This window comes from Trachemys scripta, chromosome 7 (genome assembly GCF_013100865.1).
Source record: "Trachemys scripta elegans isolate TJP31775 chromosome 7, CAS_Tse_1.0, whole genome shotgun sequence".
Taxonomy (NCBI): domain Eukaryota; kingdom Metazoa; phylum Chordata; order Testudines; family Emydidae; genus Trachemys; species Trachemys scripta.
Genome location: NC_048304.1, coordinates 5,854,825 through 5,872,124, shown reverse-complemented (window position 1 = coordinate 5,872,124; position 17,300 = coordinate 5,854,825). Strand labels below are relative to the sequence as shown.

The 17,300-nt window shown below is 42.0% G+C and overlaps 1 protein-coding gene across 1 annotated transcript in view; it reads left to right on the top strand.

The window, feature by feature from the left end:
- Positions 1 to 17,300, top strand: part of ADAMTS9 (ADAM metallopeptidase with thrombospondin type 1 motif 9) — a 124,142-nt gene that overhangs the window by 84,356 nt on the left and 22,486 nt on the right. Inside the window, exon 29 of the mRNA XM_034775562.1 lies at positions 14,455 to 14,622. Within this exon, the coding sequence (XP_034631453.1) occupies positions 14,455 to 14,622 (168 nt within the window). The remainder of the gene's footprint in view (positions 1 to 14,454; positions 14,623 to 17,300) is intronic.

The window sequence follows — 17,300 nt, the reverse complement described above, 5'->3', positions numbered from 1 at the left end:
TATCTGGATTCACTAGAGCCCTAGGTTCAAACCTTGACACCATCAGCTCAGAGCACTGTGGTCTTCATGAGCTTTAAAGAGCTGGGATTTTCAGTGCCAGCTATAGTCCAAGGGCGAGTCCCTTGGAGGCTTAGAGTAATATGTCAGGAACAACTAATTCCGGAGGGGGTCACAGTCACAATATGGCCCTATACAAACTAAGCATCAGTTATTATATTGTTTAGCATCTCACAGACACGTACAGTTTAGGGCCCCAGTTCAGCAAAACACTTAATGTATGTGCTTAACTTTAAGCATGTGCTTAAGGCCTCGTTGATGTCATTAGGAGTCAAGCACATGCTTAATTGCTGACCTGAATAAGGGCTGAATTTTGCAACTAAGAATCCAAAAGTAGGAAGTGGTACCTGGACCAGGATTACCTTGATGCTTTGTTATAGGGATTAGAATTACTGTAGCAACCTTTCAATTTGTGAAGTTTTGTGGACATATGTATTTTTGGAGGCACTATTTTCATGTTCTTTATACACTGTATATTTTCTAGATTTAAACAAATAAACCTGGAAAATTCCCAGAAGGAAAAAACATCAGGAACTGAAAGTTAAAGTGGTTACAGTAAATCTAACTCTTAGACACAAACTGGTTTAATACATAATAAATGACCATTGTTTTTAATCCCAAAATCATGATAGTGTTCGTTTGATTTTATCTGGAGAGTATGAGCAGTTGAAAGTACTTACAATGTTGAAGAAGTTAATTTCATACCATTATTTGAATATAGATAAAATTACTCATTTTATCACAGGATAAAATGATTTCTCCTGTTGTATTAGATGAGAAGAGACACTTGTGCGAAAAGGAGCTGTGTACACACATGCACAAACCCCAAAGAGTTCTGATTGTGTCGTGGTTTGTAGGGTCACAGTACTCTGAAACTTCCATTTATTTTTCCAAGAATCTGTTTGTGAACAGGAATATGGGAAAACATGTTGAGAGTTTTTAAATACTCATTTAAAGACCGTTGCGGAACATCTTATTATTGGTGGGATTGTGGCATTTGGCACGACTCAGACAATCAGCATAGAATTGACCTTAGCACAATTCAAAGGCATGTAGTAGTTTTCACTTTGCTCATGTTCTGTTGAAAAGCTTCTTAAGAAAACCAAGCCGTTTGTCTGAGTGTGACTATGTTAATATGAATGACGGTTACTATGACACCGGTTCTCCCTTTCAACTGCATTATCTGCTGGTAAATCGACCTGCAGACCATGGGCTTCATTTAACTGAAATTCTGTCAATGATCCAGCATCTTACGCTGCTTCCAAAGAGCAAGGCTTAGGGCAGGTCTACACTACAGCCCAGATCGATGCTCTGAGATCGATCCACCGGCGGTCAATTTAGCGGGTCTAGCGAAGACCCGCCAAATCGACAGCAGATTGCTCTCCAGTTGACCCCTGTACTCTACCCCCAACGAGAAGAGTAAGGTAAGTCGACAGGAGAGTTTCTCCCGTCGACCCCCCCGCGGTAACTCGACTTAAGGTACATCGACTCCAGCTACTTTGTTCAGGTATCTGGAGTTGCGTAGGTTGACTTACCGCAGTAGTGTAGACATAGTGTTAGTTGTTAGGAGGTTGCTGGGTGACTCACCGAGGCTGGGGTGGAGTCAGTTTGGGTAAGTGGATGCTGGCGTCGGGTCAGCTGGTGAGAACAGGCTGGAAACCTGAGCCAGGAGCAGGAATAGGCTGGAAGCCAGGCTGTCGGTAACCGTGAGGGAGAAGGAGCGTTCCCAGCTGAGTGGTGACACTGCACAGACGGATTTGTTGCTCTTTCTGAGGCAATAAATAGCTGCTTGGGGGTCATCTGACCCAGTCCTGGCTTGTGGATTGGCTGCTGCAGCGTACCTGAATAATGAGTCATCACACCAGGCTCTGACTGAGGATTACTGCGTGGTTACTTGTTGCTTCTTTTTATCTTGTATTTTGCCCTCTTGTCTCAGGAAGACAATCTTAGCTATCTACTGTGCTACTGTACAGCCAGAATCTGGCTAGTGGCATTTAATATCCATCCTACTTAGAACCCAAACTGCAGCCTCATAGCACAGACCGAGCCTTAGAGAGAGGCTTCTTACGGGCTAGCTTTTCCGCTGAGCACTCTGGAACGGATCTAGCAAAGCACTTGAACGTCTGCTTAAGTTGAAACATGTGAGTAGTCCCACTGAACTCAAGGGGAATATGGAAGTGCTTAAACAAGCTTAAGTGTTTTCCTGGATCAGCGTCACCACATTCAGCACTTTTCCAGGCTTGATTTCTTATGGGGCTAAACCTCACCTTCTAGTTCCCTTGAAGTCACTGGAGCGACAACGCTCAATATCTGGCCCTCTGATGACAGTGCATTTAAATTAACCGTTTTATAATGTAATTTGTTTTGGACACATTGTAGATTCTTAGTTAGGTGGGTTTTTTAGATGAAGTATTGTTCCCTAGCTCCCCTCGTATTTTCTTTCTCATACTGGGACAACTGTGGCTGGGAACAGAGCTGATCAGCTACACATGCTCTTTGTCCTACACTCTCTTTTAGTCTAGCCCAGGGGTTGGCAGCCTATGGCACGTGCGCCAAAGGCAGCACGCGAGCTGATTTACTGTGGCACGCTGCTGCTGACTTGGGGTCCCCGCCGCCGGCCCCACTCAGCCCACTGCCTGCCTGGATGGACAGAACCCCAGGCCGGCAGCAGGCTGAGCGGGGCCGACGGCCAGGAGCCTGGCTGGCAGGGGCCGGCAGACGGAACCCCAGACCAGCAGCGGGCTGAGCCACTCAGTCCGCTGCCAGCCTGGGGTCCCAGCCGCCAGTCCACTCAGCCTGCTGCCAGCCTGGGGGTCCATCCGCCGGCCCCTGCAAATGTAAAATGTATTACTGGCATGCGAAACTTTAAATTACCACGAATAAATGAAAGGTTTCTGAAAGGCTGCCGACCCCTGCATGCTCCTACATTAGGAATTTTTGCCTTCCTTCTTCCAAGGAGCAGCAAACCTCTCACTCTAACCCCTACCAGCGGCTGCCAGTAACTTGTTATATGACCACACAAAGTTCTTGCATCTGCAGTGAAATCAGTTGGGAGCAAGAGTCCTTGGGCACAAAGGTTGTAATTGACAAGTGCATTAAGCTCTTCTTTCTTTCTTTCTTTCTTTCTTTCTTCTATAGCAAGTTGTGCTTTACTAGTTCTTTAGTATCCCCTCTTCCCATGAGCTGGACATTTGCTGGTCTCTGCAGCACATTGGCATGAACTTGATCAAAAGGATATTTAGCAGTTGTGCTGGCAAATGCTGATGGTTCATCAAGTGATTTCAGAGAGCGAGGTAGTCGCTTCAGCTTATTCATTGCACTGGTGGGCTTACCTGTAGGTGCATAGGATACTGACATCATAAAGAGCTAATCCTCATTCCACCCGCCGGGAGGAAACAAACCAGCAACGGTTGCCATTTATCCACCAGGTTACATTTGTCTCCCAAAGCACTGAATTCCCATACAGCAACTGAACAGCATGTCCGATGGCAGGAAACCATGAAGGGCAGTAACACGGAAATGGAATGGCCATGGATGAGATGAAGAACGCAGGGCCTTCGAGCTAGCTGGATCCCTGGGCTAAGATTTGAAGCCTACACATATTTTTTTCCCCATGTTGCAAATTTATCCGTAAATACCCTAGACTACTATAGTAGTTGGTTCCTCATTGCTGAAGTATTAGAAATAGTAATAGATCTGTTCTTTAGAAAGAAGAATAGGCTATTATCATGGACTCTGAGCATGCAGGCATTTACCATAAATATAACCCATATCGTGACTGTTAGGTTGTTGAAGAAATAGTGTTGTAAACCTAGTTGCAAAGACACTTAAGGAACTCTATTCATCTATTCTTTTTCATCGGTGAGGCAGGTGGGTTAGCTGCATGCATGATTTCTTTGATACTAAGCACCATATGTTAGCCTCTGGACAGTACGTTATCGATGATGTATTTGAATATAGAGTCATACCAAGATATTTTCTGTTTTAAGGGAGCCCTGCTACCAAATCCCTGTAGCAAGTCATTTTCTCTGTCTTGCCTATTTAGATGGTCAGTTCTTCCGGACAGGGGCTGTCTCTTACTATGTGTTTGTACAGCACCAAGCATAACAAAACCATAGTCTTAGTTGGGGCCTCTAGGCACTACCGTAGTACAAATACTTCATCATTAGAAAAGTGTGATGTCCGCTAAATTAGGTCACCCTCTGCTTTAATTGATCCCATCTTAGTTCCTCAGCATGTCAGTCACGCTTCCCTGGACACACAGACGCCTTTACACTTTCATACACCGACTTGCTCATGTAACGTAGATATCACTTTGTCCTGGAGGGTGAAGAAGGAAGGAAAAAGTGCAAGCCTCATGTTGACTGAAAATATGTCAGTAGCTAATGCACTGGGGAAATGGTGCCGGTAATGCTGCCCGCATCAGTGCGACCCGAGGTCATTACGAGGTATTATCTTTTGAAGTTAAATAGCTTGGACCATGGGACACGTGGGAAAATTCTGCACGTAGTGATGCGTGTGCAGCAGTGTGGTCTTCAGCAGCTGGCACATGACTACACAGGATATAATGGCGGTGCAGAACAGAGGGCCCATATTTCCTTCTAGGGCTGTTCTGGGCTATTACAAACACGACCTGGATGCTGCCGGGAGAAAGATGGGTACGTGACTTTTTCCTGGCTTGTGGTGTATTCAGAGCTCCCTATTGCCCACAGATATGGGCAGTCGGAACCTGAAGCGTGAAGACGTCACTGGGAAACTTTCCACTGAACTCAGTGGGCTTTGGCTCAGGTCTTTGAAGAGTTAGCGCAACCTCCCTGCCAAAGAGTTGTTTGGCCAAGGGCCATCTCTCAGGGTAGGACTACACTGCAAAATAAAACCCCGCATCAGCGACTCTCAGACCACGGATCAACCTCCTTCGCTCCTACCCTGCTATGTTTAGCCCCATAATGTGAGCCCAAGTTTATGGGATCTGGGCTCGTGGACTCAATGTTTCCAACCCTGCACCTGAGCATCCACACTGCATTATAAACCTGGGTTTAGGGTTACTGGATCCGGTGTCAGAGCCATGCCAACGTGTTCATACACAGATCTTCTGACTCGCATCATTTTGTAGGGCTTGGACTGGGTCAGAGCCAGCTCCTAGTAGGGTCCTGAGTGTTTGACCCAAGGCAGACTGGTGTGTGTGGTGTGTGTACACAGAAAGGGAGCTTGGGCTCAAACCGGAGTCAGAGCCTGGGCTTAGTGTGCAGTGTAGGACCAGTAAAATAAGCTACGTACACATCCATCTCTGTTGTCCAAACTGCACAGTATTCACTTAAGGCAAAATTTTCCACAGCACTCACTAATTTAGGTGCCTCCGATTATGGGTTCCTGTCTTTACACACTTAGAGTACGTCTCCATTGCGGCTGGAGGTGTAATTCCCAGCTCCGGTAGATGTACGCTCATTAGTTCTGATCGGACTAGCCTGGGAAAAATAGCGGCATAGCTGTGAGGGTGGGGGCGGCAGCTTGAGTTAGCCCCCCAAGTACAATCCCTTCGGAGACCTTAGGTACGCATGGGTCAGCTAGCCTATGCCACTACCCGCTGCCCCCAATCCACCGCTATTTTAGCAGACTGCCTTGAGCAGAGCTAGCATGCGTATGTCTACCCACGCTGGAAATAGTCAGATACCCCAACTGGAGATGTGTCCAAAGGCCCTGATTTTCAGCAATTCTGAGCCCCTACTGCTCCACTTGAAGTCAATGCTTTTTTTTGTCAGCAGGATTGATCACTGATCAATAGAGTTTTGTTGAAAAATGTGAGGAGGAGGAGGACAGGGATGCTGGAACAGTTTTTATAGTGGGGGTACTGAGAGCCACTGAACCAAACTATATCCTTGTATATAATGGAAACCACTTCAAGCCAGTGGGTGTGGGAACACCCGCAACACTCCTAATTCCAGCAGCTATGGAGGAGGAGGGGAAATTGTGAAAATTCCGCCCGTTTTTTGGCCATGGTTTTGTCATTGAAATGAAAAACTGATTCAAAAATTCAAATGCCAGAAAATTTCAACCTGCTCCACTGATTGCACTTCTGATCCATAGAGTGGATGGCAGAAGTCCAAAGAAGCCAAATAGTCTATTGTAAAACCACCTTTCATGTGGTTGAAAAGCCAAACATGATGCAACACTATGGTGTCCATGGCAGTAACGTTCCTTACAGAAACATAGGCATGTTCTGCCCAGTTCACCCACAAGGAAACCCAGTGACTTCAGTGGAGGTAGAATTTGGTCTGAAGTGTTAAAAATCGAATGTGTTGTTCTGTAGCAGGCATGTGCATTTTCTTTCACAACTATATTAATTTTATCCAATTCAATAAAAATCCCAATGTCCATTTACTTTTCACTTCCCTCCTTTCTCTTACAGTGTCGGTGGAAAGGAAAGTATTACCGTGCATATCACTTGGGGGAAGGGGGGGACGTTGGTAGACTCTGGTGCCGTGGAGTAATTTTTGTTTATGTCCCTGCTTCAGTAGCTTTGTCTCTTTAGTATAAAGATTACTCTTCCCATGTTAGTTGTAAATAGCTGACATGTCTTTTGACTTGTTACCAGAGACGGACACCAGCAGTAGAGATGCACGAGTAGCATTGCAATCATTAGCACCATGAGTTCCACAAATGTGGTGAAGTCGTTCTGTATGAAAACTAGGGCCTTAATTAAGCAAGTGCCTAGGCCTAGTGACGTCAACGGGAATACTCATGTATTTAAAGTTAGGCAGGTGCTTACATACCTTGCTGAATCAGGGCTTATGAAATTAGCAAGTCCTTGTACAATTGCCACTTTTGGAGGTTGTTTCAGTGTTGCTGAATGCCATGTAAAGACCTTAATATGTTTTTAAAAATCCATGTGGTCCAATAAGCAGCCAGCTGGCCAGAATCTATCCATGCTAATCTTGCTAACAGATACGCATAGGTCTTAACATGTCTTCATCCTGACAATAGAAATGGCGCCGTGTGCTTCATAGGGCCACATTTGCAGAGCACTGGCGGTATCTGTGAGTGGATCTGTTTGCGTGCACCAATGCAGAAGCGAAGTGCAGTAGCTATTTGATTGCCATGATCTGGTTACAGTTGCATTTAAAGAAGCCCGCTGAATTTCAGTAGCTTAGTGACTAATGTAAAATGACACTGCGTTGTATGAAGGAGAAACATTAACCTCCTTAGTTTTTCTGTTTTGTTTCATCTAGCATATGTTTCAGCTAAGATATTTGGACGAATGAGTGTTTACTTTTAGTATGATACTAAAAGTGTGGAAATGTAAACCTTCAGGAATGGGTTTTAATTGCCTTTGAAAAGTTGCAGATTGCAAAATCTGATAAAAATGTGTTTAGCTTGTTTTTTCCCTCCCTTCTTCAGGTGACTGATTATAATTAGCTTAGGAAGCCCTTTTGTTGCAGCTTGTATTCATTACATTTAATACTTCCCAAATTGTAAGGCTGCTGCACGGTGTCTGTAAAAATGGCCTTGACAACACTCCATAAAATTTTGTTACTCTGAAGAATTAGCCATATTCTTGGTGGGAGTTAGCAGTTCTGCCCTGTAGTTACAGCCAGTTGTCCATTTTGAAAATACAGACAGTGTAACGTATGCACATTATAAGGGTCAGTTCTTGCGCTGGTATCATCCACATATATCCAGTTGCAGAAGTTGCTCCTAATTGATTATAATTTGTGGAAATCTTTTATAACCTAGGTGGTCTTTGTGGGTATATATTCCGTTCTTTTCAGGCACTAAGCCAGTCAGAAATCTTGGAATCTATTGCAGACTTTCCATTTTGTAAGAGCCTTAATGAAGAAGGTGGCTTCTTATCTTCCAAATTTTATACAGAGGCAATGCCGTGAGGAATAAGCTGATGCAATTCACACATAGTTGGTAACAATGAAATAATCTTCATAATTCTTGAAGTCTGAAATAGAAAGCAAATTTCTGTGAAAATGAAAATGCCAGCACCTGGACAATGGAACTGAGCATTGCATCCCAGGAAATGTTTTGCTTCACATTCTGAGTTACAGCTTCACTGACCTTGATGGGAACAACTAATAAGAATATTTATTTATTTTAAGTAGAACATTTTAGGTTTGTTATTGTTAAATAGACACCTTTCCAAGCCTCTAGGTGGATCTATAATTAATCACGTAAAAAATAGAAGTAAATTAAACCTATGCACCCCGGACATTGATTCTAAGCTTTTCTGGGAAGAGATTGTTTATTCTCTGTGTAAAGCAGAAGGCATGACTCTCATGCTATATACATGTTAAAGAATAACGATAACAATAAAGGATAGAAATGTTTCACTATACCTTTAGGGTAGTGGACACAGTTTATTTTTAAAGTAATAACAGTTTTCCACATTTATTTTCTCAACCCCAGCAACCTGCTTAAGTAGGAGAAGCAGAAGGCTGAAACTGACAGCAAACAAAAGTGAAATTGACTAGAAATCAGCCTACAGAATGCTTTGCCAGATAGCACCACTGTTTCATCAGTTTGTGCTGATAAGATCCAAGTTACATTCCCTAGCTGGCAGTGAATGAAGCCTGTTGGGAGTGGATTGGGACTTTGTTGCTATTCTGAAGCACCTCTCTAGCTCAGGCTAGCCATATAGGTGCGAGAGGGAGGATCTTTATCACCCTCCAAAGCCCCACGTGGCAGGGAGTAAAGGTTCGGGGCAGTTCTGAAAGACCCAAGAAAAACTTCACTTGAACTTCCAAGTTCACTGACCGTATATGTCTAAAACTTTCATATAGCTACCAAAAGGCCCAATCTCGCCAGGTGCTGAGTGCCCATTACTTCAAGAGAGTGACTCCATTTTATGTTGGTGCAACCTAGAGCCCAGTTTCGCTTGTAGAGCCTTCTGCAGTCCTCAGTCAATGTCTAATATCAGTGGCAGTTGCCTGTGCAGACTAATTGCAGTAGCTCAGATTGACTTTCTGGGCTATTCTTTCTCTCAGACGAATGGGAATTCTCCATTTAATTTGAGCTCCGAAGTATATGAAAAACCCCAGGGTATCAACTTCCTGGAGTCTTTCTACTCTCTTAAACCCAGCCATAGCTAATGGAAGTTTTGCATGAGACTGCAAGATTCGTGTTGGATTTTGTTGTTGTTTCCTGGCCAGACAATCTGCCCCGTTTGTAAGGTGTTAGGGTAGAATCTTCCCACATCAGTGGGAACAGAGTTAGACTAACTGAGCATGTCTGAGAGTACAACCCCTAAGTCCAGAAACCCAATTCACATAAGACCATCCATCCAATACCTCTGCTGTACATTTAGGGCCAGATCCAAAGCCAATTTTGGTTAGGAGCAGTTTCTTTATTGACTTAAATGATCTTTGGATTAGGCTGATATTCCATGAAAAGAGAGTCTCCTTTCCCCCCTTTCCCCATTACTTTGAAGTATTTTCTACAAACAAAACCAAGAAAAAAAGGAAGCGTTTTCATCCGTACACTTCACAGGCTTTAAAGAAGCCAAGGTCAAAGCTTACCTCACCGTGGAGCTGTTACTGACCTAAATTGTAAGCGGATCGTGTTGTTTCCAGCTATAAAAGAATTCTAAATTCTGTTAATGACATGCAAAGTTCTTCCAGTGTTAGAAATAAAAGGTGAGCCGGGGTGCACCACCCTGGTGTGTACTTCCATAAATCACATACAGTAGAAGTGAAGCACATCCTTACGCTTTTTTTCTGCATCACCTATGCTTAAAAATAGTGCCCCAATAAAACTTGAAATACCTGAAAAGAATTTTAAAAAATCACAATGCCTGCTCTTGGCAAAGGGATTTTCAATCCTCAGAGTCTTAGTTGCATTCGATTGTTCATCCTACTATCATTCCTTTAAGAGTAAAAGAGTTTACAATTCACATGTACATGAAAGCAAATAGGGCTTAAATCGAAAAATGTTTATGCACAGCTGTCTATTTTTCACTTATGTTCTAGAAGGGGAGAACAGAAGAATGTTTGGTACCAGACAACATCATCTTGAGAATATCCAATTATGTTCAAGCATTAGCAAAATCAGTTAAATGTACATAGACTCCTAAGGTCAGAATGCAACTATGTGCATGTAAATGTGCGTGAAACTCGCCTAGCGACATCAGGTTTAAGGCCAGAAGGGGCCATCAAATCATATCACGTATATCACAGGCCACCCACGCACTAAACCCAATAACCAAAATGAGACCAAAGTATTACAGCTCACAGGAGACTAAACTATTGTGTGCTACAGGCAGAGAAATTGCATCAAGGGAGGTTTAGGTTGGACATTAGGAAAAACTTCCTAATTGTCAGGGAGATTAAGCACTGGAACAAATTGCCTAGGGAGGTTGTGGAATCTCCATCATTGGAGATTTTTAAGAGCAGGTTAGACAAACACCTGTCAGGGGAGGTCTAGATAATACTTAGTCCTGCCATGAGTTCAGGGGACTGGACTAGATGACCTCTCGAGGTCCCTTCCAGTCCTATGATTCTATGATTCTAACTCTTTTCCCAGGTAGAGCATAGGTCTTTGAGTCAGATATTCTGAATACTCTTCCTGGTACTGTGAATGAATTGCACGTATGACCCCAACGCACATGGGAGTTCATCCTGTAAGGTGTTAACCTTCTATAAGAGCTCTCAACATCTCACAGGATTGGACCCTGAATCTCTCTGTACATCAATCTGTAAAATGAGGATCAAAATACTTACCACTGGCACCGTACCTGCAGTACCATAGTTCTTGAAAGACAGAATATTTGTCAAATACTTTCAGCTCCCTAGAAAGGTGCTATGAATGAGCATTGTTATGAGTCTCTCTATGTAATGAATGGGAGGAAAATATATAGATTAAAGACGTACATTTCTCCAAATACTAATCAAGTCTAGGCATTTATTTGATTTTTCACTGTTATGTTTAAAAGCCACGTCCGCCACCATTCCATGTGCAGAATATGTAATGAAGATAACGGAAATTTGTATTAAATAATAATGGCCGGATGTAGTCCAAAGACGGTAACCAAATGAAAACGTTAGAAGGTATTTGGTTGTAACAATATTTGAGAATGTTCTTAATCTTTGCTGCCCGGACACAATTTATTTTTAATTACATTGGCTTTGAAGTTGAGCTGTTTGAACATTTTTCACAAAAACCACTGAGTTTCCAATGAAAACTACCATTGACTTTTTTTAACCAGCTCTGAAGCCTGGCAAAAAAGCAAAAGAAAATTTTGGAAAAAATTCTGAGTTTTTTTTTTTTTTTTTCTGCTGACGTCTGAAATTTTGTCAAGATTGTGAATTTCCATAATTTTAAGACATCCCTGTGCTGGAGGAAGGAACTGTGTTTTCTTTTTGTTTTTTAATGTGAGGCTGAGCTGTTTTTTGACCCACCTTGAAACTACAGTACACATCAACAAAACCCTTAGGAAAACTTAAAGATCCTCCCCTAACTGAAAATACATGTGGTCTTCGCTTGGGTGGCACAGTGGATTGACTCATCCAGAGGAAAGTGCAGCCTGCTCAAATCCCACCGCTGACACACAGCATGGTGGAATGAGTTAGCCTAACTACGGTCACTGTGTAGGCACCACTGCATCCTATGTTGGTTCATCTTCTCTGTTCTTTGGGTTCTCCATAGTAGACTGTATTACTTTACAGTTGAGACGGTGCTTGGCTCCCCCTTTCCCAATCACACACAAGGGCTTCCTCCCACTCTGATTGCTCAAATACATGAACATTTGAATACCTGGCCTCGCAGGTTCAGTTCCCAGTGGAGTCAACTTGGTTATTTAGATTTCCAAGGTAGATTGTTCACCATACCAGCTTTGATATTGGGTGTGGGGAGGGTGTTTTCTAGGGGAGATGCTAAAAACCAAGGTGCTGGACGTCTGCTCTGTGTTAACAATAAATATCCCATGGCTCTTTTTGTACAAGTAAGGATTAAACCTAATAGCTTTGGCCAAATTTTCCATTCCCCCATTTCAAATGTGCTGTGCACTGTCCTTCATTCGATCTCAAGGGGAGTCATGTTTCGGAGGTACTCTGTTTACACAATACCAGTTTCTGCAATTTTTTGCGTGTTGAGTAACACTCAGCTGAAGTCAATGAGATGAGCATCGGTAACTACTACATAAACTGTGTAAGTATTTCAAAAGTCCGCTCCGTGGATTGCACAGCAGTTTGGGATCCTTTGAGATGAAAGAAGCTATAGATCGGGCATAAGGAATAAGAAGTGAACAGCCAGCCGGCCATCCTAACAAATAATTTACAAAGTAATGGGCTGGGCCTGAGATACGGAGTTCAAATATGAATCTGAACGTCTTCAAAGACCAAGGTGTTTAGCTTCAGGGTTTTGACATAACATGTTACAGTGACTGGGGCCAGGCACATGGTTTGGATCTGGACTTCCCCAAACTCTGCATCTGCATAATCTACTGGTTAAGAATTAGATACGTTCATGGAGGACAGGTCCATCAATGGCTATTAGCCAAGATGATCAGGAATGCAACCCCATGCTCTGGGTATCCATAAGCCTCTGACTGCTAGAAGCTGGGAGTGGATGATGGGAGATGGATCACTCGGTAATTGCCCTGTTCTGTTCATTCCCTCTGAAGCATCTGGCACTGGCCCCTGTCAAGAGACAGGGCACTGGCCTAGATGGACCATCGGATGGACCCAGCATGGCCATTCGTATGTTGTTAAGACACTGGACTGGGACTCAGGAAATCTGGATTCAGTTCCTAGCTCTGCCACAGTTCCTAACTCCTGTGTGTCTTTGGCCAAGTCATTTATGCTCTGCTTCGGGGAACAATCCCTATTCAGGGCAGCACTTAAACGTGTGTGAGAGCTTTCCTGATCTGGGACCTAAAAATATCTCCTGGCCTCAGTTTGTACTTTTTGCTTATGTGCTGTCTCCCCTGCTCCCCACTTTTGTCTGGTCTATTTAGTTTGTAAGCCTTTCAGAGCAGGAACTCTCTCTGATGGCTAGTCAACACGGTGTCCTACACAATTGAACCCGACTGCTGTAATTAAATTAATAATAGATGGGGGTTGGCTCTGGCCAATTTCTAGACCTAATGAAACCTCCAAGCTCCTACATGTACAATCCTTGTGTTTTTATTTACCAACTGGGGGTCAGGGGAAACTTTTGGCTTGATTTATTTCTTAGTAAAAGCACTGATAAGAGTCATCAAAAGGAAGGAAGAATCCTAAGGTCTATTTGACATTATTTATCTCCATCTTCTTGCATTCATTCCATTCTAAAACGAAAGCAGGAGAACAGTTATACTGAGAGATTGCAGAAATCCTGTGCTTGTATTGAAGGATTAAATCAGTATGTTTGTGATATAACATGCAATGACTTGCCTAACATGTAATGAAGAAATTGAAATTGAATCTCTCAGTGCATCATGCTGAGTAAGGGGTTTGTTCAACAAGAAACTGTCATATTAAATTCTTGTCGTGATTCCAGACCTCTTTTGAGTCCTAAATCTTTTGAAGGAGACTAATCTGAAATCAAAGCAAAGTTGCTTAGGGTTGGCATGCCAGAAGTGGTCACATTTGAAAAAGTTCAATGAACCTGCAGAGAGAGGTTGAAATTAGTTGCTTCACTACAAAGCTCACAGCTCACCTACCTGCTGATTTGCTTTTTGCTTTGATTCTTTATGCTCTGTCGTCTTGGCTTCTTCTGAGTCGGTTTCAAAACGTATAAATCTGAAGTGGGAGCTTGTCCCGATTTCAGTATTTATTTAATAAAAAATAAATCGGTCTGCACTGTTTAGTACAACATTAAAACAAACGTAGCTTTAGAAACGTGGCGTTCGGAAGGTTATGGATTTGTTTCTCCACGGCCTCGCTCCTTGTGGAGTCGTTTTAATTTGCGCAAAGTGGGCGTAGTATGTTGCTCTTCTGATTTACCCGCCTTTTACTCTCGCTTGGCACATAAGTCAATGGCTACCCAAAGGGGACTCTATCCCTTTAATTTTTTTAGTGGTAGAATGTGCCATATTAAAGGCCAGATTCTCGGCTGCTATAAATTGACTTTGGTCCTTTGAAGTCACAGGAGTCATGCGGACTTATATCAGCCAAGAATCTAGCCTGCTGAATGCCAATTTCTATCCAATTCCTTTATGTTGTTGTTGGTATTTTCTGCTTAGAAAGGCTTTTACAAGCAAGACTAAGATGCAATACATGATACAAATGAGGACATTTCTCATGGGCTAAATTCTGTCCTCAGTTACAACCCCTCATCATTAATGGCTACCATGGTGAGACGGAGGGCATCATTTTTGGCCTGTTAACGTTAAGAATAAATACCCTGTTTAGTTATTGGATGTATGTAACAATGTAGCCCTAACGGCATTAAAACTGTCTCATTGCTTTCCATTTCCAGTGTTCTGCTTCTTGTGGACGGGGACATAAACACCGAAATGTGTACTGCTTGTCAAAGGAAGGAAACCGCTTAGAGAACGATTATTGCAAGCACCTGGCTAAACCGAACGTGCAAAGAAAGTGCAGAGGAGGCAGATGTCCGAAGTGGAAAACGGGAGACTGGGGACAGGTGAGATGCAACATTTTACCTTTTGCACCATTAGCTATTCCTTATCTGTTTGCCAGCGTAATTTCAATCCTTTTGCAATAAAAGTATAAATGTTCTGGGTGACATTCTCAGCTGGGGTAGATCGGCATAAGCCTCTGGAGATGCACTATCTACATCAGCTGAAGCCCTAGCACAGTTTTAGATACAAAAAGGTGGTGAACTGCTAACAAAAAAGCAACTGTTGTAAATTTCTTCGACTGCTGCTAGAAAAGGCATTCCTGTGTATGAGTAAGCAGACTCTCTTTTCTCCTTCTTCTTCTTTATTATTTAAATATGTTGGCTCCTAAGTACAATTGTGATGAATTTGGAGGCATATGAAATTAAAATATGTTTATTTATCATTTTCCTATTAAAGTTGAGAACATATATAGGAGCTATTAATTTTAAAACATACTTTTCACTCAGTTTTGCGTTCTTCCAAATGCATTACACTGTAACAACAGCAGTTTACCTCCGTGTCAGTACAAAATCAGCTGTTTAGTGCATAGGCTGCAGGAAAGTAGGAAAGTCTGGATTTTTCAAGTGTGCTGTTTGCGGAGAGCATAACTTTAATCCATTTTGATTCTTTATTTACATTGCTGTCCCCATATTAAACTATTGAGAAATATTTCAGGCATGAAAAGTATCAGTTTGCTTTTCTCAGCCTTTTTCCGCTAACACTGATAGTGGAATTTGGGTTTTGAAACTAAAATTTCATATTTTCTATAACACCAAATTGCACTTTTAACCTATTTAATCAGATTTATTTTTACCTCTGAATCTCCATTTTCAAGTACCTTAATGATGTGCTAATCAGTCAAATTATTGAAGATCCATAAGTAAATGAATTTTTAGCTTGTACAATGTCATATTCATTCACAATCTTTCTTTGCTTTCTATATGAAACCCTAAGATTCTTGCTGTATGCATCCTTCCCTAAAAGATAAAACATGAACACATCTATACATGCATTTGTGTAGACAAATATTAATATTAGTAGATAAATTTTTATCAAATGTCAAATATTAAATTAAAAAATCATTATTTTCAGACTTGGATTTTTTATTCTCCTCTTAGAATAAGTAGAATATGTGCTGTACAATATTTGTGTTTCTTTCTTGGAGAATGGGGTAATCATATATTCATCATACAGGTTTAGTTGTTTAGGCCCTGATCCTCCAAAAAATACACATGTAGTTACCGTTAAGCACCCGAGTAGCCCTATTGAACTCCATGGGACTCCTCCCAGATTTAAAGTTAAGCCCGGTGCCTTATTGTTTGCAGTACTGAGGCCTTAATTTTGTCCCAAGAGCCTACAAGAATAAAGAATCACATGACCATTAAAATGTCTCATCATATCAGATCTGCACTTTATTTAAAGTGACTGCTCCTGAAAGCAATTTTTGCAGCTAATAAAAGTCAATGTACCAACACAACGGTCTGTTGATTGCTTAAAAACATGCTAATTTTAATTGATAAAGATAAATGCTTTAAAATTCAAAACATTCTACTGCATGATAGGATTCAGTTTCATGCAATTTGAGAGAGAAGCTCAGCTTAATGGGAATATGAGGTGATTTATGGCCTAAAGTAATCTGTTATGACTAGGCAATTAAAGAATATTTGTATTCTTTATATACTATAGAGCATTGCCCGCGTGACCAGCTGAGGATCTGGCCCTAAAAATTAGCTAAGAAAGCAAAGATGAAAATGCATCTTATAACAGCAAAATAGATCATTTAAAAATAATGATGTTATGATACTGTTTCCTTATATTCTGTCTGTAACACAGAGTCAGTCCCCATATAGTAAATCGGCAGATTTGGTCTACGTTTGATATAGTAAAACTGGAACAGTTAGAAGGCTTGAATAATGTCATGCCATAGTGACAGGCATGTCACACTTCTAGAAGTGCCTTTTATGCTAACTACTTTTGGAGGTATACAAGTGATTTGTTTATAAACTGCTGAACAACAGTGATTAAAATGCTTTCTCTGTATGATACATCCTGAAGCCTGCTAAATAAAAAAGAAAAGCATAACTGGTCAACTGAAGTCAGCTTGGCCAGATCCCACACTGGTGTAAATCAATGTAGCTTCATTGACGCCTATGCAGCTGTAATGATTTACACCAACAGAAGCCCGGGCCCAGAGTTTTTTCCAACGTCTGCTCTCTATTTGGGCTCAAAGATGTCACTAGAATGGTTAAATGAGTTAAGGAATTGATTTCTGATCGGAAACTTGACAGCAGAAAGTAAAGCTCTGCGTTCTGTAACACTGAACACATATCTAATGTGCCTGGATTCTAAAACAGAAGAAATTAACAATCGCACTCTGGATCCAGTGCCAACTGACGTCAGTTCAGTCGTTGATTTCAATGGGTTTTGGAGCAGGGCCTTAGAGATACAGGATACAGCCCCAGGCACGGTGGCAGGAAAGTATCTGGAGCGCATATGCAGATGGCTCACTGGCTTCGACAAAAAGGGGGAGTTTGGCCTGAATTAGGACTGCAGGATAAGGTCCCCAATTAATATAAATATGGGCAAAACTACAGCCAGTTGTATTTGCCTTTTTCAAGGAGACTGACATTATGTAGCAGGCCAGTTCAAGGCCTGGGCACCATTCACACGCCATGTTAAAGAGAGAGGAGAGAGCTGGTGT